At 44.5% G+C, this 24,797-nt stretch overlaps 1 protein-coding gene across 1 annotated transcript; it reads left to right on the top strand.

The window, feature by feature from the left end:
- The first annotated feature begins 2,279 nt into the window (after positions 1-2,279).
- On the top strand, positions 2,280-23,493 carry TTPAL (alpha tocopherol transfer protein like). Its single transcript, XM_007530877.3, has 5 exons — positions 2,280-2,400; positions 11,505-11,964; positions 18,445-18,638; positions 20,159-20,269; positions 21,370-23,493. Exons 2-5 carry the CDS (start codon positions 11,520-11,522, stop codon positions 21,646-21,648), a joined length of 1,029 nt encoding a protein of 342 aa, XP_007530939.1. The 5' UTR covers positions 2,280-2,400; positions 11,505-11,519; the 3' UTR covers positions 21,649-23,493.
- The last annotated feature ends 1,304 nt before the right edge of the window (positions 23,494-24,797 follow it).

A 24,797-nucleotide genomic window follows, 5' to 3' on the forward strand; every position in this document is an offset into this window, starting at 1 on the left:
GTATCCTGCCAACACTAGGTTTCTGACCTGCAGAATTTTAAGAGAGTAACTTGTGCTGTTTCGAGATACTGCATTTGTACCAATTTCTTATAAGAAAATTACAACGGGAGTCGGGCTGTAGCGCAGCGGGTTAAGCGCAGGTGGCGCAAAGCACAAGACCGGCATAAGGATCCCGGTTTGAACCCCGGCTCCCCACCTACAGGGGAATCACTTCACAGGCGGTGAAGCAGGTCTGCAGGTGTCTATCTTTCTCTCCTCCTCTCTGTCTTCCCCTCCTCTCTCCATTTCTCTCAGTCCTATCCAACAATGACAACAACAATAATAACTACAACAATAAAATAACAAGGGCAACAAAAGGGAATAAATAAATAAAATAAATATTAAAAAAAATTAAAAAAAAAGAAAATTACAACAATAGAAAACTAACAAAGTGCTGGAGAAACAACATAATGGTTATGCAAAGAAAAGGCTTCCATGCCTGAGGTTTTGATTTTTTCCAGGTTCAATCCCCAGCACCACCATAAGCCAGAGCTGAGCAATGTTCCAATAAAAAAAAAAAAAATTAAGGGATGGCAGTAGCGCAGCGGGTTAAGCACACCTGGTTAAGCGCACCTGGAAGGACTGGCATAAGGGTCCCGGTTTGAGACTCGGGCTCCCCACCTGTAGGGGAGTGGCTTCAGAAGTGGTGAAGCAAGTCTGCAGGTGTATATCTTTCTCTCCCCCTCTCTGTCTTCCCCTCCTCTCTCCATTTCTCTCTGTCCTATCCAACAACGAACGACATCAACAACAACAATAATAACCACAAGGCTACAACAACAAGGGCAATAAAAAGGGAGGAAAAATGGCCTCCAGGAGCAGTGGATTCATGGTGCAGGCACTGAGCCCCAGCAATAACCCTGGAGGAAAAAAAAAAATTTTAAAGACACTAATATGGAGATTAAACCATACACAAAACACACACGCAAAAGCAATATGTCCAGTTAAATTTGAATTTCTGATAGGCAACACATTGTTTTAGCATAAAGTGGTCCCAGAATGTCTGCAGGAGACATACTTTAAAAGTATGTGTTGTTTATCTGAAAAGTTAGCTGAATTTTCTGCATTTTATCTTACAATTCTGGAAATGGAGAAGACAAGAGCAGAAGTCAAAATTTATGACCCCTTTCCCTCCCACATCTAGCATCTGGCCTGAAGTGCCATGTTCTTATGACCCTTGTGGGTCAGTTCCCATCACCCTGAGGTACCACTTGTCCCCTGGGGCAGGGAAAATAAATGATTGCTTAAGTATCTTGGATACTTCTTTGGTCTCTGAGTTCTCCTGAACCAAAATGTCTCTAGAAATGGTTTAATGTCTCTTATTCTGCCTGGTAGGAAGGAACTACTTTTGTCTCAAACTTGTAGTCCCTATAATATATAAAGTGGGAGGTCTCTTTTTTATTTTTATTTTCTGAGGGAGGATTAATGGCTTACAGTACGGTTGTTGACAACATTTCTCATCTCCCCGTGGTAGGTTATTGCAGAAAAGGATTTGTTTAAGATTTATTTATTGGCATGAGAGAGAGAGAGAGAGAGAGAACGAGAACACGAACCAGAGCATCACTCTGGCACATACAATGCCCATGATCGAATTCAGAACCTCATGTTTTTAAGTCCAAAGTTCAAGCCCCATCAACCATCTCTTAGGCCACAAGGTTTTAAAATGGGAGTGGAGTGGAGGCTAGTAAAACCCTAACATGCAACCTCTTTCTGAAAATTTTCCTTCATGAACCCCAATACAGGAAGCAAGTCCTTACTGAGTCAGGGTTCTAGAACCAAAATCATGCAAATGAGGGGACTGAGGCACAAGGAGGGACTTAGCCCAGGTCTATCAGCTAATGGCAAACAGCTAATGTCAGTGCTTCCAGATGGGAGTCTAGTGGGAGGGAAACCCTGGGATGTCAACCCCCATGCTGGGATCTGAAGTCCTCCACTTCACTGACTGCCAGTTTCTTCTCCATAAAACAGGGTGATTCGGTAAACATGAAGATTTAATGAGACACTGAAGGTTAAACAGCAGTGTGTGCTCAAAAGATTGCAGTCTCCTTCTTCACTTCTCTGGGCCACGGATTGCACATCTCTAAGCAGCTCCTGGTCTCACCCCTCGCGCCCGCCTCTGGTTGAGCTCAGGTCCCAGCAGCGCCGCCAGGTGGAGACAGAAGCCGGCTGCGCGGGCGAGGCGTCGCACATGCGCACTTCCAAGCAGCGCGCCACCGGCCCCCACCGGCCCCTGCCAGCCCTGTGGACGTCACTTCCGGGGGGGGGCCAGGCCGGCTGGGCAAGGAGTGCGGGTCGGTTTCGTGCGCGCTGCCGGACCAGGCTCCCGCCGCCGATTGACCCGCGCTCCGCCCTGTAGCCGGGCCGGTGAGTCGCCCGCGAGCCTGTGCGTGTTCCCTAGGGACCCGGGAGAGGGCTCCCTGAGAGGGAGGGATCACCGGAAGTGGGGGACCCGAGGAGAAAGAGACCCCAGGAAATGGGGACACCTGGGGAAGGGGTGACGACCGGAAGTGGGGGTGCCTCAGAAGGTGGTGGAAGGAACGTGGGGACTTTGGGGCCCCAGGAGAGCAGGCCTGCCTGCTGGCTCCTTGGGGCGGGGAGGAGGGAAATGTTCACAAGATGATGGGCTCCAGGTGAGTGAGTGCCTTCGACCTAAGAAATGGTGACTGTGCCCAGCCATATGCCCGCCCATCGGTTGAGTCTCCAAGCTGAGTGAGTGCTCGCTGTGCCAGACTCTGCGGAGCCCCCTGATTAAACAGGAAGCTGTAGGTGGGCTGCAGAGCATGTGTGCTCCGATCTCTCCCCTCCCTGCCCTTAGTCATTAGGTGTGGACCTTTGGGCCAGCACATCACTTAACCTCAGACTATTCACTGAGCATAGTCGTGTGCTGGGGAGAGTGGAGAAGGGCAGCAGGTTGTGTGCCCGCATGGACTTGGGTTCTAGTGGACAGTTTTCTCCTTTGTAATAGGGTGCTCACCAAATACTGGAAAGATTAGACAAGAGGCGGATGTAAAGTGCTCATTGCCAGTGCTGATCCATGGCAGAGCTCAACTATATACACTACTGTCTCTTGAAATCAGTTCCACTGTGACAGACTTCACATAGCAAGGTATTGTGTTGGCTGGCGTTGTGTGTACCTTTGTGTACATCACCTGGCTCATATGGTAGGCGGATTGGTAACTTGATAGATGAATGTATGGTGAAACTAACTCCGAAATGTCATGTGAAGCCTGGGCTGCAGGTTTTTTTTTTGTTTTTTTTTTTTTTTTTTTTTTTTAAAGGAAAATAGGAACCCAGTGCTTTGGAAAGCTGAAGGAAATCATGCTGGGGTGGGAGGAAGTCAGGGAAGGCTTCACAGAGGAGATGACATTGAAGTTGGACCTAGAAGGTGATGAGTTGCCTGGTTGGGAACAAACCAGAAGTGGAATTGCAGACAGAAGTATTAGCAATGTCTGAGTACGTCCAACAACAGTGAATCATGAGTTTGTTTGGGCTAGCATTTCATGTACATTGAGACAGGGAGAGGTGGGAGATTAGAGAATGGAGGCCTTGTAGCCTGAGGACACAAGTCTGTCTCCCAGGTGAGCCTGGGGTGGGGAGTACAGGCACCTGTTTGGTGACTCCCATTGAAACAACCTGGGCAGATCCTGTGAACTCGTGATTGTTGTTTCATTCCTCCTCATACTAAGGAGGTCAAATGCTTTTGGAATGTAGACTATGTGTTCAACACCCTGTAAGGTATTGGGTTTGAGGTGTTGGGCAAAACAGAAATGAATGTTGCTCACAGGTTGCCTATAAATAGTTTCAGAAGAGTAGAAATGCTGTGCCAAAAAGCCTGTGTAGGGGAGGCCCCTAGCCCAGGCCGGTGTCAGAGAGGGCCTCCTGCCTCAAGTATCAGCCTCTTTCACTTGGATGATTGTAGTTGCCTCCACATGGTCTCTTTTATCTTCATTCCTTTACAGTCCATGCACTGGATAGTGTAGTGATCAGCTCAGATATAAATCACATCATGTCCTTTACTCAGAACCCTCCATGGCTCCCCCCTCCTTCCCAACACAATAAAGCCAAATCTGGACTGATCTACAAATTCCTATAGCTAAGAGGCTCGAGTCCCTCTCTAAGTTCATCTGCATATATTCTTCCCCCTGCTTATTTGCCTCTCACCACACTGACCTCATATGTTCCTTTCTCAGGCACTACACTTGTTTACCCCTGAAGCTTCCGCATGGCTTGCTCTTTCATTTTAATTAAATGTGGTTGGATGAGGTCTTCCCTGACCCCTCTTTTGAATTGCAATGTCTATTCCCAGGTACATCCAACTCCTCATCTTCTAGTAGGTTATGTATTTTACTTACAGTCTCTTTCCAACTAGCATGTAAGCTCAATAAATGTGAGTTTTGCTTTTTTTTTTTTTTCATTCAATGCTGTATTTCAAGTGACTGAAGTGGACTTAGATTCTAGTAAGTACCCAGTATTTGTTAAATGAATGAAATGAGACTGATGAGATAGTTCAGTGCACCAGAGCACAGACTTGCATGCCCAGGGCTGAGGTGCTGCCTTCCATTTCTTCACCATCATATGCCAGAGCTGAGCTGTGCTTTAGTTCTTGTGTCTCTCTCTACCTCACAAAAAAACAATATCAAAGACTGAAAAAAGATAAAAATCATTAAAAATGGATGAATGAAGCAGTACGTAATCCGGAATTGAGGATGATTCAGTAGTAGGTGCAGAACTGGAGCATGCTCATTGGAGGAAATAGGGTGTGCACAGATGAGAAAATGTACCTGTAGGAGGAAGTGAGAGAAGGTGGGTAGGGCTGGAGTTTAGAAAGAAGGAACTGGGGGCTGAGAACTAGCTTACTAGGTTAAACCTGTATCTTGCTATATATGAGGTCAGAGATTCAAGCCCCAGCACTCTGTGGAAGTACCATGGACAGCACCAAGGAGATCTCCATGGATCACAGAGCAGTGCTGAGATGTATCTACTCTAATATATATATTTGTGTGTGTGTGTGTGTGTGTATTTTTTTAATGAGTTGGATTCGAGAAGCTGCTTAGCTGTGTTGTACATGTATGAAAGATTGAGTTCATTCCTTGACAGTGCCTCATGAAAAAAAAAAAAAAAGCTGGGAGGAATAATGAAATAGTTAATGCACCAGAGATGCATGCATGAGACCCCAGAGTCCTCAGGTTCAATCCTTAGCACCATCATATACAAGAGCAGAGTTGCATTCATTTGGTATCTCTTTATTTCAAAAGAATAAATAAATGAAACTGAAAAGAAAAAAAAAGAAGAAAGGGAAAGGAAACAAAATAGCCAGATCTAAGATTTAGAGCGAGTGGGGGGGCCAGGCAATAGCCCAGCAGGTTAAGCGCATGTGGTGCCAAGCGCAAGGACCAGCACAAGGATGCCAGTTTGAGTCCCCGGCTCCCCACCTGTAGGGGATTCACTTCATGGGTGGTGAAGCAGGTGTCTGTCTCTCTCTGTCTTCCCCTCCCATCTTGATTTCTCTCTGTCCTATCCAACAACAATAATATACAACAACACTGATAACAACAAGGGCAACAAAAGGGAAAAAATGGCCTCCAGAAGCGGTGGCTTCATGGTGCAGGCACCGAGCCCCATCGATAACCCTGGAGGCAAAAAAAAAAAAAAAAAAAAAAGATTTAGAGGGAGTGGCCTGGTCTCTAGATGCTATGGTTTTGGGGGGAGAGCAGTTGTGTGCTAAGAGCATCACGAGGGTTCCCGTCTGCCTTGTTGAGCCCAGACTGGTGAGGAACGTCAGTCAGCCCAAGGACAAAAGCTTGGGATATAGAATTAGGCAGCCCTGATGCCACCATACTCCTGGAGTATCTAAGGCAGCTGCTTTGTTTTGGTTTTTCATTCAGAAAGTGTGTTAGTTTAGATCTTCTAAGAAATTGACACTAAAATGAGATCAGACTACAAGAGATTATACCTACAAGGTGAGGCAATGCCTATAAAGCATTAAAAGGAGATGTCAGGGGTCAAGGGTCAGGTCAAAGGGCAGGCCCAGAGGGGTGAGGGGAAATGGGAGGTGAGGCCCTTCGCAAGTGGAGGAAAAGCACACAGAGCCAGAGCAAGGAAGAGAGAGGCCATGGGAATGCTAGCTCTCCTGCTTGCTAGCTTCCACTTTTATTGCTGTTCCACACAGCCTTTTATATAACATCAGTCAGCATCAGGTACAAACATTACATTAATCAGTGTCAGTTGTAAAGAGTTAACATCACATCAATCAGCATAGCTCGGAGAACATGAGCTCTGAGCCAAAACTATCACAAGCTTTGAGTGAGGAAGGGCATTATCCTGACAAGGGTCACCGAAAAAGTCAGAAGGAGCCTGCAGATAACAGTGCAGCTCATGCCCCTGTGAAGGAAGTCTGGACATGAAGGCTTAGACTGCGGTGGAGTTCCAGGAAAGGTCAATAGGGAGGCCTCCAGGCAAAGTTGCTTGTTAGAACTGTCCCACAGGACTGGCAAGATAACTCACCTGGATAGTATGCCTGCTTTGTCACTCTAAGGAAACAGGTTCAAGTCTGGCTCCTATTGCATTGGAGGAAGCTTCAGTGATGTGGTGTCTTCACTCACCCCTGCTCTTGGCTCCTTCTCCCTGAAAAAGTCAACCCAGAATAGTGAAGCTCCAGTGTTAAAAACAAAACAGGGTGGAGGGTAGATAGCATAATGGTTATGCAAATAGACTCTAATGCGTGAGGCTCCAAAGTCTCAGGTTCAATCCCCCACACCACCATAAGCCAGAGCTGAACAGTGCTCTGGTTAAAATAAATAAATAAAACAAAATCTCACACTGACTGGGAGCAGTCTGTGCAAAGTGTGGCATTCTTTGGATGATGGATACAGAGAGTCAGCAGCTGGGACCATCTGTCAGTCATGCCCTCCTCCAGCAGATCTGACACATGACTGCCGTGATAAATGGTATTTGTGTAGATGGTAAGGATATCAGTCTCACCCACCTTACATGCCCACTTGTCCAATTCTGTTCCCCTTACAGGGGAAGCTTGGTAACACATTGTTGTATCTCCTTCCAGAAATTTCAGGTGCACACAAGCACATGTATATTTAATATTGCAGCTGGAGACATAACTCAGTGGGTAGAGCACGTGCTTTCCACCTGTGAGACCCTGGGTTTGATCCATGGTACCATGTGACAAAGAAGTGCTCTAGCCTCTCAAGAACAAATAGTAAATCTTAAAAAATGAAAGAAAAAAATCAGTGCTATCAGCTATACAGCCTTTTGTCATTATTTTTTATTAGTGATTTAATAATAGTTTCCAAGATTCTAAGATTACAGAAGTGTAGTCTCACCTGGTTTTTGTCCTGGTTACCAGGAACCTTATCCTGTATAAGGAAACATCACCATTCAGGTGTCCAGGTAAAAGGCAACTTCAGGACCCTCTGATTACCAAGAAGAACTGAACCAATTAAATGGTATCAAGTGAAACCCTGTTCCCCCTACACACACACACACACACACACACACACACACACACACTCCTAAGTTCTCCCCTTTTTTTTCAATATGTATTTATAAAAAGGAAGCACTGAAAAAACCATAGGATAAGAGGGGTACAACTCCACACAATTACCACCACCAGAACTCTGTATCCCATCCCCTCCCCTGATAACTTTCCTATTCTTTAACCCTCTGGGAGTATGGACCCAGGGTCATTATGGGGTGCAGAAGGTGGAGGGTCTGGCTTCTATAATGGTTTCCCCACTGAACATGGGCGTTGGCAGGTGGATCCATACCCCCAGCCTGTTTCTCTTTCCCTGTTGGGGCGGGGTTCTGAGGAATCAGGGCTCCAGGACGCACTGGTGGAGTCATGGATCCAGGGAAGTCCAGTTGGCATCATGCTAGCATCTGGAACCTAGTGGCTGAAAAAAGAGTTAACATATAGAGCCAAACAAATTGTTGACTAATCATGAACCTAAAGGCTGGAATATTGCAGATGAAGATTTGGGGTTTCCATTTTGGAGATAGCTAGTAGGCCTATTTTAGTTATATGCCAAAGGGCCCATGACTATACTAGTTTTTGCCTGAGCCTGACCTCTGATATGAAGGTGGACCCAAGTTATTGTCTGGGGAGACGATGTCATGGCTGAAATAAAGGGCTAGAAAGCTGGACCAGAGAAAAGAGTAGCTCCCAAATGTGGGAAAAGTGTATAAATGTTGTGGACTGTAAACTCCATCGACTTAATCTGGGGCCCATATTCAGCTTAGAAGCCTATGTAACCTCTGCATCCCTGTAGGACTGAGCTTGGATTCTGTGGTCATGAGTAGTAACATTCCAAGCTGCCCCAATATCAGGATCCATCTTCCTCAGGTAATAATAGGGTATGTTATCCAGCCTCCCTTCGGAGGATGGAGCATTCTCTACCGTTGTTGATCCACATTGAGGGCAAGGTCCTATGGGGGCCCACAAAGGAGTCTATTGTGTTGTTCCTGATGCAGACAAAGTAATGTCACCAGTTGCTTCTGTTCTTCCTGGTCTAAGCTTTTAGAAGAGTCAACACGTCAAAGAACAAGTCATTATTTAAAGTGTATTAACAATTTGAGAACACTTAAAATTCAGTCTGATTACACAGTTGAAGTCTTAAGTTCTTAGATTGAAGAAACATACTCAGCCTATGGTCTGTGCATTAAAAAGTTTGAGATATTCAGTCAGTTTTTCCCCTTTCATATTAACGAGACTACAAGTTAATAGGAGTGTACATCAATACCATTCCCACCACCAAAGGACTGTATCCCAAACCCCTCACCTCCCACCCTTCCCAAGTGAAGCTGAACATCTACTCTCACCCTCCACCCAGAGATTTTTACTTTGGTGCCCTATCCATGAGGAGATTCTAACTCCTCCAGACTTGGCTGGGACTTGAGTTAGGTCCAAGGTTTCCCCTAGCTAGGGCCACTACACTTGTCTTGATAAAAATGCTCCTTAGGGAGTCGGGCTGTAGCGCAGCGGGTTAAGCGCAGGTGGCGCAAAGCACAAGGACCGGCATAAAGATCCCGGTTCGAACCCCGGCTCCCCACCTGCAGGGGAGTCCCTTCACAGGCGGTGAAGCAGGTCTGCAGGTGTCTATCTTTCTCTCCTCCTGTCTTCCCCTCCTCTCTCCATTTCTCTCTGTCCTATCCAACAAGGACAACAACAATAATAATTACAACAATAAAAAAAAAACAAGGGCAACAAAAGGGAATAAATAAATAAAATAAAATAAATATTAAAAAAAAATGTTCCTTAAAAAAAACTGTTTCCCACAGTGTGCTGTCTAGGGACTTGAAATGACACCATCACTGGGACTTATTTATTCCAACTTTGAATTGATAAAATGTTTACATAAATATCACAAAAATTAAAATATCAAAATTATAAAAATGGTGTGCCAAAGATATTCAGATGAATTCACATTTTACCCACTGAACCCGTCAACCAGTAGTGCAGTAGTTTAGAGGGGAGGACAGATGGTCATCACTGGAGAGATCAGCAAGGTTTTCGGGAGCTGTTCATGGCCCAGATAAGGGAAATGACGGAAAGGAAATAGAAAAACTTGAAAGGGTAGGGGTCCTACATGAAACTTTAGAGAAGTTATCTCATTAGTGTAGTCTGTGTTGCACTTTTTTCTTCATAAATTTCACGACAGTATTGTAAAATTTCATTCACTTGCCATTCCACTTTTGTGAACTACATTCAACATTCAGGGTCCATGCTCTCTAGTTCTAGCATAGCTGTGTTTACTTTGGAGAAGACTTCCGCTGGCCCCGTATAGTGTATAGTGAACTTCCTGTGTTCTTCCATCCTTCCCTTCTCTTCTTCCAAGAGCCTCTGTGCTTCTAGCTACCAACTCTTATGTAGTTAGGTCTCCCTCAACAAATTCCACTATTTCTTCAGTACCTTTACACCTCAACATCAAAATTAAGCACATTAACAAGTTCCACAAGTTCTTTATTTATGACTTCAATATACTCATCTTTCTCAAACCCTTTAAAATTATTTACAAAATATCTCAGGCATTTTTTTTCTGTATGCCTTGCATACTTTTTTTTTTTGTCACTACTGGCCAAGCTGATTCAGTGTTCTTTATACAGTGTAAAATGAACAATTTCCTCAAAATTGTGAAGGATCACTTATTCACCATTTTTTTTATTTAAAAATTTTTATTTATTAATGATAAAGTAGGAGGAGAGACAAAGAACCAGATGTCACTCTGGTACATGTGCTGCCGGGGATTGAATTAGGGACCTCATGCTTGAGAGTCCAGTGCTTTATCCACTCTGCCACCTCCCAGACCACTTCACCATTTTCTACTGCTGCTACTGCTTTGGAAAACAGAACATGTAAAATGAACAGCATGTTTAAATGTAGCTATAGGGGGCCGGGTGGTGGCGTACCTGGATGATACCCAGATGAATGCACAAGTTACAATGTGCAAGATCCCAGATTCAAGCCCCTGGTCCTCACCTGCAGGGGAAAAGTTTTTCCGGTGGTGAAGCAGTGCTGCAGATGTCTGGGTGTTTTGTTTTGTTTTGTTTAGAATTTATTCATTTATTCAAAAGATAGGAAGAGAAACAGAAAGAACCAGACATCACTCTGGTACTTGTGCTGCGAGTATTGAACTCGGGACCTCATAGTTGAGACTCCAATGCTATATCTACTGTGCCACCTCCAAGACCACAGTGTCTGTCTGTCTTTCTCCCTCTCTACCCTCTTGCCCCTCAATTTCTGGCTGTTTCTATCCAATAAATAAATAAAGATAATAAAAAATAAAGGGGCTGTTTGGTGGCACACCTGGTTGAGCATACATGTTACAGTGCTCAAGGACCCAGGACTGAGCCCCCAGTAAAGCTCTGAGAGGGTAAGCTTTGCAAGGGTAAAGCTTTGAGAGTGGTGAAGCAGGGCTGCAGATGTCTCTGTCTCTCTTCCTATCACCCCCTTCCTTCTCAATTTCTGTCTATCAAATGAAGATTAAAAATAAATAAATAAATAAATGTAGCTGTAGCCCCCTGGCCCATTGGTTGTAAGCAGTTGGTTTTTTAGGCAGATATTTGGGTGCAGATCAATGAGCTGTTAGTGGTAGCCTGGGGATAAATTTATTTTTTAATTTTTTCATAAGGTTCTTTACAGAAACTGGTATAAAAATATATAATGCAGGGCAGAAAAATAAAAAAGCCAAGAGACCCTCCCCCAACCCCTGGTTTATGCAAAGATTCTGGGTGTCTGTAAACATGAAGAGGTAGGCATCCAACCTGGCCCTGGAATAGTTAAGCTAGTACACATGGGGGAGGGCTGTCTCACCCCCTCCCCTGGCCCACGGTCTCCCACCCCATCCCCAGGAACCCCAGGCTTCCAAGGCCCTTTAAGGCCTCCCTCCAACCCTCAGGCCCATGGTGGGCAAGGCACTGGGATTTGCTAATTTCACTTGAGGCTTCTGTTTTGGCAGGGATCCTGGTAGCTAATGTCAGAAGAAAGTGACTCTCTGAGAACCAGCCCTTCTGTGGCCTCACTTTCTGAAAATGAGCTGCCACCACCCCCTGAGCCTCCTGTCTATGTGTGTTCACTAACGGAAGAACTGGTCGCCAAAGCCAGGGTAGAGCTGCAGGAGAAACCAGAATGGAGACTTCGAGATGTTCAGGCCCTCCGTGACATGGTGCGGAAGGAGTACCCCAACCTGACCACCTCTCTGGAGGACGCCTTCTTGCTCCGCTTCCTCCGGGCCCGAAAGTTTGACTATGATCGGGCCCTGCAGCTCCTTATCAACTACCATAGCTGCAGGAGGAGCTGGCCTGAGGTCTTCACTAATCTCAGGCCATCTGCCTTAAAGGAAGTTCTGGATTCTGGATTCCTCACCGTGCTACCCCACACAGACCCCAGGGGCTGCCATATCCTCTGTATCCGCCCAGGTATTGTCCTAACCTGCCAAGGTGTGCATGTGTGTAAGTGTGTAGTGACTCTCTAGGATGTGTCTGTCCATCTCCCTGTTTTAGGTAAGGGGCTCTTTTGAGTGTGAAGACATAAAAAAAAAGAGGGTAAGGGAGATGGGGAACATCTGGCCCTTGACATCATTTCATCTGGTCCTGCCAAGGCAACCAATGCCAGGACTCTAAATTAGTAAGTCTAGGAGCTATTTTTCATAGCAACATTAAGTGCTAATTTTTAAGTTGGTAATTATTTAGGGCCTGTGAATGATTTAAATGTACACATGGCCCTGGGCAGAAAGAAGGTTTTAAGGAGACATGAACTTCATGCAGAAACAGCAGCATTTGTTACTCAGCTCTGGAACCAAGAACCAAAATCCAGTTCATTCTTTTGTTTGAGTATTTATTTTATTCTCTTTCGTTGCCCTTGTTTTATTGCTGTAGTTATTATTGTTGTCATCATTGTTGGATAGGACGGAGAGAAATGGAGAGAGGAGGGGAAGACAGAAAGGAGGAGAGAAAGATAGACACCTGCAGACCTGCTTCACCACCTATGGAGAGACTCCCCTGCAGGTGGGGAGCCGGGGGCTCGAACTGGTACCCTTATGCCGGTCCTTGCGCTTGGCACCACGTGCGCTTAACCTGCCGTGCTACCGCATGACCCCCCCAGTTCATTCTTCTATTCTCACGGTTTCTGCTACCAGTCTGCATATTTCTCCAACACCCCATTCTGTTGCCCTTGTACAAATCATCTTCACACTTTTCTCCTTCGATTGGCTTTTGCTGACTCTGTGCACATGGCTACATTTGGCCCTCCTCAGTTCCAGGGTTTACCTGGCTGCTCACCCAGATTCCTTCAGTATAGGTTTCTTATTTCTAGGGTTGCATATCAGGTGGGTTGAAAATTCTGCTCCCTTTCAGGATATAAACATGGCTGCCAGGACCTTGCCTCCCTTGTGTGTCCTGGTCCTCCTTTGAGAGCATGTAAGATACAGGTATCAGTGTGGGCTGGGACTTGCCTGAAAAGGTTTCAGTTCACCATGGTCCAGCTCTATACCTTTCCTCTACTTTGTTAAAACATTGAAAGGTTTCACTGCAGATTCTTTTTTTGTTTTTTTTTTTTTGCCTCCAAGGTTATCACTAGGGCTCAGTGCCTACACTACGAATCCACTGCACCTGATGGCCATCATTTTTCCATTGTTGTTGCTGCTGCTGTTGGATAGAACAGAAAGAAATTGACAGAGGAGGGGAAGTTGGGGGGGGGGGTGGGAGAGAAAGATAAGACACCCGCAGACCTGCTTCACCACTTGTGAAGTGACCTCCCCCCCCCCCCCCCACATACACACAAGTGGGAAGCTGGAGGCTCAAACCAGGATCCTTATGCTGTTCCTTGCGCTTTGCACCATATGCGCTTAATCTAGTGCATTACCACCAGGCCCCACAGATTCACTTTTTGGTCTTAGCACTTAGTGATAGTAATTAGGGTGGGTTACTCCATTTTTTGACTCTGTTCTCAATTAGGAGAAGTCCCACACTTTACTCTCCCCTTCCCCTGACCCCCCCACAAGAACATATAGGATGAGTGGGGCAGAGAGAGCACACAGTAACCTCTGTGCAAAGAGAATCATGCTGGAGGCTCCAAGGTCTCAGGTTCAACTAATTCCCCACACGACCATAAGCTAGGAATGAGTAGTGCTCTGTTAAAAAAAAATGAGGTTTTTTTGTTTTTGTTTTTTAAGCAGCATATGAGAGCAAGTTTTAATTGACAGAACACAGAATCCCTAGAGCATGCTAGAATTTGATCTTCTGAATCTTTATCCTATATTCTTCCAAGACGTCAAAGCAAGCACATTATAAACTCAGGAAGGTTTTCCACTCTGGCCCCAGCCTCAGCTTTATTCCTCAGACCAGCAGTGAGACAAGTGTTGCAAGAGAGAGTGCAGTGTTCTCAGCCCTGACGGGGTGAGGACACTTCTTTTGCTCAGACTGGCAAACTCTGGGGAGAAGCCTGTGGGGTGGAGACCTCTCTGCACTTTCCTCTGCCCTGAAACCCCACACAACCATTTCCTGCAGTCACTTACTGAACACTTTCTGGGTTAAACCCTTTCTTGAGCTTTTACTAAGTACCAGGGCATAGTGTCGACTGCTTTATCTGCTCTTTTAGGTCCTTCCCAAAACTCAGGTGTTCATTTTAAAATAAGCAAATACAGTCGGACATTTCTGGGCAACAAGAGACTTAGAAACCAGCCAACAGGTTTTCCCTGCCTGCTCATATATACTCAGCTTGTTAGAATATTACGAAACAGGGAGTTGGGCAGTAGTGCAGCGGGTTGAGCGCAGGTGGCGCAAGTGCAAGGACCAGCGTAAGGATCCTGGTTTGAGGCCCCAGCTCCCCACCTGCAGGGGAGTCACTTCACAGGCAGTGAAGCAGGTCTGCAGGTGTCTGTCTTTCCCCTCTCTGTCTTCCCCTCCTTTCTCTATTTCTCTCTGTCCTATCCAACAACGACAACATCAATAATAACAACAATAAAACGAGGGCAACAAAAGGGAATAAATATTAAAAAAAGAAAAAAGAATATTACAAAGCAGTCAAATATTATTGCACTGGTTTCACCTCTTTGTTTGTATGGTTTCAAACCTTTGCTGGTGAGATGAGCACATGTGGACTCCTCCCCATCAACTCATTAGGAAGAGGCATACATAGGTTTTGTTCTTAGGAGGTACTGAGCTCTGAGCTCTTGAGACATGCTTTTTTTTTCCCTTTATTCATTTTTTAAAAATTTTATTTTTGAAGGAAAAAGTTGGCTGTGGGGAGAGATAGATACCAAAGCACTGCTCAGCTCTTAAGGTTGTGCTGGAGATTGAAGCTAGGATCTCAGAGCCTCAGACATGAAAGTTTTTTTTTTTAATATTTTATTTATTTTATTAATGAGAAAGACAGGAGGAGAAAAAGAGCCAGACATCACTCTGGTACATCTGCTACCAGGGACTGAACTCAGGACCTCAAGCTTGAGAGTCCAGTTCCTTAGCCACTGAGCCACCTCCTGGACCACAAGTTTGTTTGTTTTTTTTTAATCTGCCTTCAGAATTATTGTTGGGGTTTGGTACATGCAAAATGAATCTATCACACAGGCAGCCATTTCTTTTTTCTTTTTTTTTTAAATTTAATAAGACAGGGAGAAATTGAGAGGGTGGTGGGGCATGGAGAGGGAGATAGACACCTGCTACACTGCTTCACTACTTGTGAAGCTTTCCTCCTGGGGGGGGGGGGAGCTGGGGCCTTAAACCCAGTTCTTCACACATGGTAATGTGTCAGCTTTGCTGGTGTGCCACCACCCAGCCCCTCCCCCCATGATCCTTTTGCATAACCATTATGCTGTTTCCCCATCCCTTATTATTCAATTATTTTTTTCTTTGTCATGAGTACTGCTCAATGCTGGTTTATAATGGCACCAGGAGTTGAATCAGGGACCTCTAGTGCCTTGGGCATAAGGTGAGACATCCATTTTCACTATTATTATCTTTTATTTTTTAATTAATTTTCCCTTTTGTTGTCCTTGTTTTATTGTTGTTGTTGTTATTGTTGTTGATGATGTCATTGTTGGATAGGACAGAGAGAAATGGAGAGAGGAGGGGAAGACAGAGGGGGAGAGAAAGAGAGACACCTGCAGACCAGCTTCATCATTTGTGAAGCAACCCTCTCTTGCAGGTGGGGAGCTGGGGTTCCAACTGGGATTCTTAGGCTGGTCCTTGCGTTTCACTCCACGTGTGCTTAACACACTCTGCTGCCGCCCCGACCTCCTATTATTTTTACTTATTTATTTGATAGAGACAGCCAGAAACTGCAAAGGAAGGGGTGATAGAAAGGGAGACATACAGACACCTGCAACAGTGCTTCACTACTTGTAAAGTGGTGCAGGTGGGGACCGGGGGCTCAAACCTGCGTCCTTGCGCATTGTAACGTGTGCTCAACCAGGTATGCCACCACCCAACCCCAAGACATTCATTTTCTGGGAGGATGGCAGCCAATTCTGTAGAAGCAAGTATAGTTGGCAGCAATACTAAGTAGCACACTGTCCTAAGTTTTTGACAAAGGTTTTCATCTTAAGAATTTTGTGGGGAGTGGGGCGGTAGTGCAGCAGGATAAGCGCACATGACACAAAGCTCAAGGACCTGCGTAAAGATCCCAGTTTGAGCCCCGACTCCCTGACTCCCCACCTGTAGGAGAGTCGCTTCACAAAGGTGAAGCAGGTCTGTAGGTATCTTTTTCTCTCCTTCTCTGTCTCCCCCCTTTCTCCATTTCTCTCTGTCCTAACAACGACATCATTAACAACAACAATAACTACAACAATAAAAGGGCAACAAAAAGGGAAAATAATTTTTTTTAATTATTAAAAAAAAGAATTTTGTGTAATATTAGAAACATTATCCTCTGACTAGGGAGATAGCACAATGGTTATGCAAAAAAGATTTTCATACCTGAGGCACCAAAGATCCCAGTCAACCCCCAGTACCGCCATAAGCCAGATCGGAGCACTGCTCTTATATTGAGAGAGAGGAAGAGAGAGAAACATTTAACGTCAACACTCAGTCTTATTTCCATTTTAGAAAGTGTGGCTCTTGTTAATTAATATCTTTTTTTTTTTCCCCCTTAGGCCGGGTGGTAGCAAACCTGGTAGAGCACACACACTGCCATGCATAAGGACCTGGTTTCAAGTCCCTGCTCCCCACCTACATGTTGACTGCAGGTGTCTTTCTTTCCTTTTTTTAAACTCAAGTTTTTTTTTAATTCCCTTTTGTTGCCCTTGTTTATTTATGCCCTTTTGCTGCCGTTTTATTTTTGTACTTATTATTGTCATCGTTGTTGGATAGGACAGAGAGAAATGGAGAGAGGAGGGGAAGACAGAGAAGGGGAGAGAAAGACATCTGCAGATCTGCTTCACCGCTTGTGAAGTGAATCCCCTACAGGTGGGGAGGGGGGCTCGAACTGGGATCCTTATGCTGGTCCTTGTGCTTTGCGCCATGTGTGCTTAAACCTCAAGTTTTTTTTTTTTTTTTTTTTTTTTTTGAGAGAGATGCAGAAAGAGACACAGAAAAATACACAGAGAGAAGCACTGCTCAGCTGTGGCTTATGGTGGTTCGGGAGATTGAACCTGGGATTTAGGAGCCTCAGGCATGAGAGTCTGTTTGCATGACCATTATGTTGTCTACCTGCCCACAGGTGTCTTTCTTGAACTCCTTATTTCACTGTCTCTATCAGAAAAAGTAAAAAAACAAAATTTTTTATTGCCACCAGGGTTATCACTGAGCTCAGTGCCACTACTAACTATTTATTGCTCCTGACAGCCATTTTTCCTTCTTTCATTTATTTTATAGGACAGAGAAAATCTGAGGGAAGAGGTAGAGGGAGAGAGACCTGCTTCACCACTCTAGGTGAAGACCTGTCCACCCTGCAGGTGGGGGCTGGGGGATTGAACCTGGGTCCTTGCACTTGGCAATGTGTGCACTTAACCAGATGTACCACCACAAGTCCCCCCCAGGGGAGAACAAAATGACTGTCAGGAATGATGGAGTTACTATGCAGGCACTGAGCCCGTGATAACCCTGGTGGCGGAAAATAAATAAAAGAGTTGGGCAGCGGCGCAGCAGGTTAACCGCATGTGGCGCAAAACGCAAGGACTGGCATAAGGATCCCGGTTCAAGCCCCCGGCTCCCCACATGCAGGGGAGTTGCTTTGCAAGCGGTGAAGCAGGTCTGCAGGTGTCACTCTTTCTCTCCCTGTCTTCCCCTCCTCTCTCCGTTTCTCTCTGTCCTATCCAACAACTACATCAACAACGATGGGACAGCAAGAGCAACAAAAAGGGGAAAAAAAAAAAAAAGCCTCCAGGAGCAGTGGATTCACGGTGCGGCACCTAGCCCAGCAACAACCCTGGAGGCAAAAAAAAAAAGATACATCAGCTCCTGCATAGGGTGTCCCATTTACTCAGTGAGAATCATACCAATATTTTTTGTTCTTTTCCATTCTTAGACAAGTTTTAAAGGAGATAAAATTTAACCTGTTTTTTTTTAATTTCCAATGTCTGATTTTTTAAAATTTTTATTTTATATTGATTTACAAAACTATGAGATAACAGGTATAATTCCACTCCATTCCCACCACCAGAGGTATATGTCCCCATTCCCTCCATTGGAAACTGCAGGTTCTCCCAAGGTCCGCAAATATAGGTTGACTAGTATGTGTGTGTGTGTGGGTGTGTGTGTGTCCATTTTTTCTATGGTCCTGCCTTCTCTTCCTTTCTAAGTCACACCTAAACCTGTTACTACTTCGGAATGTTCTTCCTTTTTTTCCTCTTCTCTGCTGGATCCTGATGGAATTGGAATTCAGAGCCCTCTGGTGTCTTCCTAACCTTGATTATTTGTCTCTATTAAATCCAGTAACATACTATCCATCTCTTGTGTCCTTAGATAGATGGATACCAAGCCACTATCCAATTACTGAAAACATCCGTGCTATATACTTGACATTAGAAAAGCTCATCCAGGCTGAAGAAACCCAGGTGAATGGAATTGTCATTCTTGCTGACTACAGAGGAGTAAGCTTATCAAAAGCATCTCATTTTGGCCCTTTTATCGCCAAAAAGGTGATTGGCATCCTTCAGGTATGGCTCCTCGTTGTCATGTGTCTCTTGTGTGGTCTCTTCACTTCCTATGATAGACAAGCTCCACTCCCATAGATCAGAAGATACATAGTATGGGAATAAAGTCGAAAGTCTAATTTACCACTTGTCCTCGCCAGGTTCTGTAGTAGTTCCTGAGGTACTTTCTGTCTGAGCAAGATTAGCTTTCATCCCAAGTTCAAAAACCAAATGATTTCTCTCTGTCCAGAAGACAAAGGAGAAACTGACCTAACAAACACAACTGAGCGATTGTTCTTTGTCCTGGGTGATAAGAGCCTCTCTTCTGCCTTCAGTGGGTCCTAGGAATGAGCTGTTAGGCTGTTCGGCCAGGTGATTTCACACCTTACATACTTTATTTCAAAACACAGGTCACTGGGAGCCATTCTATCCTTTGCAAAGTGACTTGACAGTAATAAAACCACTGAGGTAGACAAAAGAAGAATTAGATTTCCTTGTTTTGAGAGAATGAGAGAGGGACCACACAACTGCCCCACTATTGTGGTGCTTCCATGTGTTGTAGGGACTAACACCTGGGCTTTTGCGTTTGGTAAGATACGGAACCTGCAGAGTGAGCTATCTTCCAGCTTCTGGATTTCCTTTATGATAGTCGTGGGGTGGGGCACAGGACCCGAGTCCTGGAGGATACAGATTAATAAGTTTGGCTCCTCATTCATTCTAATCCAGTGGGGAGTCTCCTGAGCTCCAAGGAACCAGCAACACAACCATTCTCCTGTTGAGATGCACATGTGTATGGATTGTTTCCTGTGTGTGCACCAAGCTGATGATTTTGGTCATTATCAAAAAACTGAATTCTGGCTTTGAAACAATATTCTGGCTTTCCTTAGTTTTCTCTATGCATTCTGTAAACACTGTGTAGATTCAAATGTCTGGATAATGCATTTGGGTCAATGTCTTTCTATGCCTTTAAGATGATATGGGGGAAAGAGAGTCCAGGGTTAAGTATATTTGAGAAATGTGCCATGGCTTTTTTTTTTTCATGGCATTTTATTGAGAAAGATAGGAGAGAAAAAGAACCAGATATCACTCTGGTACATGTGCTGCCAGGGATTGAATTCAGGATCTCAGGCTGAGGGTCTAATGCTTTATCTACTGTGCCACCTCCTGGACCACTGGCATATTTCTTGTAAATTTCACCAGACATATTTGCATATTAAAAGCTCTAACCTGCCTTGCCGTTAAGGAAACCATTTTTTTTTTTTCAATCAGGCTCCTATTTCTCAGACTTACCATCAAAGAACCACCCCCCCTTTTTTTTTTTGCACCACACAAAATAATCTGAGAAATACACTGTTAGCAACTTTGGTTAGATCTCATATTTGCTAGATTTGCCCAATAAGCTCAAACATGTATTCACAAGAGGAGGAGCTCTTCACTCAGTGGCCTTTAACTGTGTGTGTTGGGGGTGGGGGAAGACAAGCTGTGGAAATGGATCATTTTCCAATACTCTCCATGCTCTAACATTGCCTTCCCTTCTCTCACAGGATGGTTTCCCCATTCGGATAAAAGCAGTCCATGTAGTGAATGAACCTCGAATATTCAAGGGCATTTTTGCCATCATAAAACCATTTCTGAAGGAGAAAATAGCAAACAGAGTAAGTAGTAATCCCAGTTTTTTTTTTTTTAATCATGTGACTACTGGTTTGCAAAGTACAGGGAACTGATGAAAATAAATTAATCCCTTTTTTTCCTTTTTAATTTTTATTTGCAAGATGGAAATATTTGACAAGGCTACAGGATAAGAGGGGTACAGCTCTACATAATTCCCACCTCCAGAACTCCACATCCAATCCCCTTCCTTGAAAGCTTTCCAATTCTTTACCTGTCTGGGAGTATGGATCCAGGATCCTTGTGGGTTTTTGTTTTTTAATGAGAGCACTGACCAGCTCTAGCATATGGTGTTGCCGGGGACTGAACCTGGGACCTTGGAGCCTCAGGCATGAGAGTCTCTTTGCATAACCATTATGCTATCCCCACCCTAAAAATAATCTCTTCTAGAAGGGTGAGATCAGTCAGAAATTTGACAGAGCCAATTAGATGCCAGGTTGTGATGGGTCTAGTGAGATGAGAACACTGCAAGTTGTACATGAAAGTGATGTGACCTTCCACTAAAAAAGAACTTGAGTTGTGAGAGGATGCAGAGACCAGGTAGGAAGCTATCCTGGGAGTCAGTGTGACAAGTTGGCCTGGAGGATGGCAGTGAAGTGGTTCAATTCTGGATATATATTTAAAGTATCAGCCAACAGGGCATAAGGTTAAAAGTACTCCAACCTGGGAGTTGGGTGGTAGCGCAGTGGGTTAAGTGCACGTGACAAAAGACCGGCGTAAAAATCCCGGTTCGAGCCCTCGGGTCCCCACCTGTAGAAGAGTAGCTTCACAGGCAGTGAAGCAGGTCTACAGGTGTCTTTCTCTCCCCTTCTCTGTCTTCCCCTCCTCTCTCCATTTCTCTGTGTCCTATCCAACAACGACACCAATAACAACAATAACTACAACAACATTGAAAAACAACAAAGGCAACAAAAGGGAAAATATTAAAAAAAAAAAAAAAAGGAACTCCAACCTTTGAGGAACTGAAAGAGTAGAGTTGCTATAACTTCCTTTATTCATTCAACAGATATTTGAGTACCTACATTGAAGGTTATTGAATTACCAGTTAGACTAAGGGCGTATGTGTTTTCATTTCACTCCCCTTTAGTTCTTCCTCCATGGGTCGAACTTGAACTCTCTCCATGCAAACCTTCCCAGAAGCATTCTCCCCAAAGAGTACGGGGGCACAGCTGGAGAGCTAGACATTGATACTTGGAACACGATACTGCTGGCCTCAGAGGAGGACTTTGTGAGAGAATTCTGCCAGCCTGTGCCAGCTTGTGATAGCATCCTGGCCCAGGCCCTGCTGCCTGAGGGGCTAACCTCAGATGTACAGTGTGATGACTCCATGCGGGCTGTGAAATCGCAACTATACTCCTGTTACTAGTTATTCCTCTGTACCGCCATCTTTAAATCCTTTCCTGTTTTCTTGGTAAAGACACAAGGAGAATTTGAAGTGCAGTGGAGTCAGCCTTGGTCCTTTTAACTAAACCACAGCATGGAGGGAAAAATTCTCAAGCTCTACAGGTGAGCCATAGGATAGGCCTTTAAACTACAGAAATTATTCCATAAAGACATGGGAAACAGCCCCAGTGATTCTTGAACATTGTAATCCCAGTTTGGGGTCATTCACTTGAAAGGCGTTTTGGGTTGCTCTCCATCCTGAAGAAAAGATTAGGATCAAAGTTTCATCAAGTCCACATCCCAGGTAAAAGCTTGATTAGCTTGCACAGTTCTATGGAACAATGTGGTTCGGTCTGCAAGGTGGCCACATGACTCTGGGAGTTTGTCTTCAACTATAGGTTGGGAAATGTCAAGTTCTAAGTCCAGATCCTAATTGTCATCACTGAGTTTGAAAAGTAACTTGATTGAATCATAAGAGCATCAAAGGCATAAGCAGTATTTTCTGATCAAATCTGGAAGCCAGAGACTTCAGAGATTTAATAGAACCATTCAGTCTGCAATACTAAATGTCAAGCCTGTGTACTAAAGAATTCTGGCTCAAGAATTAAGGGGCTGAGCTCCAGCCCTAGCTGTGACTGTCAGCAGCAAGTCCCAGGCCTTTTGTGAGCCTCATATATATATATATATATATATATATTTTTTTTTTTTTGATAAAACTGTGTCTAGGACGCATTTGGCTACTGAAGAACTGGGAATGGGTTATGGAATGTTACTGGTTTCCTGCCCCAAAAGATGACTCTCTATATGCTGGTGGTTAGATACAGTTGTGGTACTCCTGGACCTTTCCAAGGATGTGCTAGCACTTGGCCCTACGTTTAAAGAAACTAGTATGCACATGCCTACAGCTCAGCAATACTTCTTTCAGAGTGAGAATTAAATTTGGGAAGGATCGGTGAAGTGAGGTGAGATGACCAGGATCGTGTATGAATACATCCTATCCCTGAGAATAGTGACAGATGGAAAACCTGGCAACAGGGAATAGTTATATCACTTGGGATTCTTAAATTTTGGTCTTTGAAAGGCCAAATGATCACCGGGTCATTTCTGGACCTCTGCTCTCCCAATCCTTCTTGTGTTTCTAGTGTGGGTATAGACTATAATCTGTGCAGCCAGACTGAATGTTAGTTCTGTATGTCAGCACTTTAGGCCCTTCCTGTTAAGAATGTAGCCTCAGTCCAACCATCAAATTAGGTGGTTTATCTGGTGGTTCTTGACCTAGTTCCATTCCTATCCATTCCATGTAAATTGTGGTGTTAATAATTGACAAGTTATGTGTGAACCTTCTCTGGAATGTATCGGATTCACCAGGTATGGTGGTTAGCTCCGTTGGGAAGAGAATAGTACTATGAAGTTCAAGGGAGAATCTTTGTATTTATCAGGGTAGGGTAGGGGAGATAGCATAATGGTTATGCAAAAGACTTTTCTGCCTGAGGCTCCAAAAGCCCCAGGTTTAAGCCCCTGCACTACCATCAGCCAGAGCTGAGCAGTGCTCTAGTTAAATTTCTGACGCTCAAGCTGTTTGTTTTTTTCTCCTGGCCATTGCCTTTGTGTGACCTTACAGTGGCCGGAACCTCCTCTAGAAAAATGCCTCAGAGGGTGGAGGAGGTCAGGAGGTAGTGCACCTGGTTAAGTGCGAAGCAGGTCTGCAGTTGTCTTTATCTCCCCATCCCTCTCAATTTCTCTGTCCTATCCAATAAAGTGAAAAAATGGCCTCCAGGAGCAGTGGATTCATAGTGCTGTCACCAAAAAAAAAAAAAAAAAGGAAAAATGCCAGATAAAGATAAATTCCCAGGTCTATTCTGAACCCATTAATCATTCCTTCAGCATCTGAAATAAGCCAGGGCTAGCACCAGTACGGCGGCTCAGCGTGTAGGACTTGTAAGATTCAAGTCCCTCCTTCCCCACCCCCCAGTCCTGTACTGCATATGCTGGAACAGAGAGGTGCTCTGGTTTCCCATTAAATTATTATAAAAGTCATCACAAGATTTGTTCACCCTCTAGACCTGCTGTGCTCAGTCTCACCTCCAGAGATCAAATAGTTGTCACCTTAGGTGAAACCAGGACCTCCCTGGGTGATTATCAAAGCAGTCAGTCTGCCTGTGGCTTTGGCAGACATTTGTATAATGCTGCCCCACAGCGCAGGCAGAGTATGAACAGCAGACATGTGACTATAGGGGAGAAGTGTCTGGTTTTATACCTGAAAACAAACTTTTCCCCCCCATAAAGCCAGAGTGATGGCGGTCAGTTAGCAGTCCTGGGTTCCAAACTTACCTTGCTGTAAGCCAGTGGCCCCATGAGCCACCAAATACCCGTGTTAACAGGGATCTACAATGAGCTCCGAGTCCTCCGTTTCCTTCCATCTCATCAGCCTGATTCAAGGACACTACTGTCATTTTGAGGCTTTTTCTTCCTCAGTCTCAGTTACTCTCTTATGAAATTTAGGTCTGAACAGAGTGGTACCTAAAATTTCCAAATGAATCTGCCAGCTTAGGTGGGGGTTTTCTTCCTTCTCTTCTCCATACTCCTACACAGCAATTTACAGACTGAGATCTATTCTATTCATGGGGAGAAGCCAGAAGTTGTTTTCAGAAATAACTAAGAGCAGCCCTGGCTTTATAGCTTGAGTTCCTCTTTTGCTCTTGGTAGTTCCCAGTTCTCTCATCACGTTATCCTGCTTTCTCAAAGAGCCACCTATCGTCAGGGGTTTACAAACAGTTCAGCTTCCAAGACAACATTTTGAGCCTTTCAGGATTCTTGAGTGGAAAATTTCAATGCTATCCGATTCTCAGATCAGTCATGGAATTACTGTTTTCAATTTAGGTAAGCAAAAGCTATAGCACTATCGTGGCATCATTATCATTCCTCATTTTAAAGTTAGAAACGTTTAATGTTGTCCTTTGGAACTGCTTCATTCATCTATGAAGTCAAACACTAGCTAACGGTTTGGAGATACTCTCTCTTTCATCCCACTAGGCAGCATGCTTAGTGAGGCAGTAAACTGGCTGCCATAGGGGGTTCTTGTGGATGAATATTCTTGAGCTTTTGGCCTGTCAAATGGAAACCTGTGACAAG

Source organism: Erinaceus europaeus, chromosome 1 (assembly GCF_950295315.1).
Source record: "Erinaceus europaeus chromosome 1, mEriEur2.1, whole genome shotgun sequence".
In the NCBI taxonomy this organism is placed as follows: Eukaryota; Metazoa; Chordata; class Mammalia; order Eulipotyphla; family Erinaceidae; genus Erinaceus; species Erinaceus europaeus.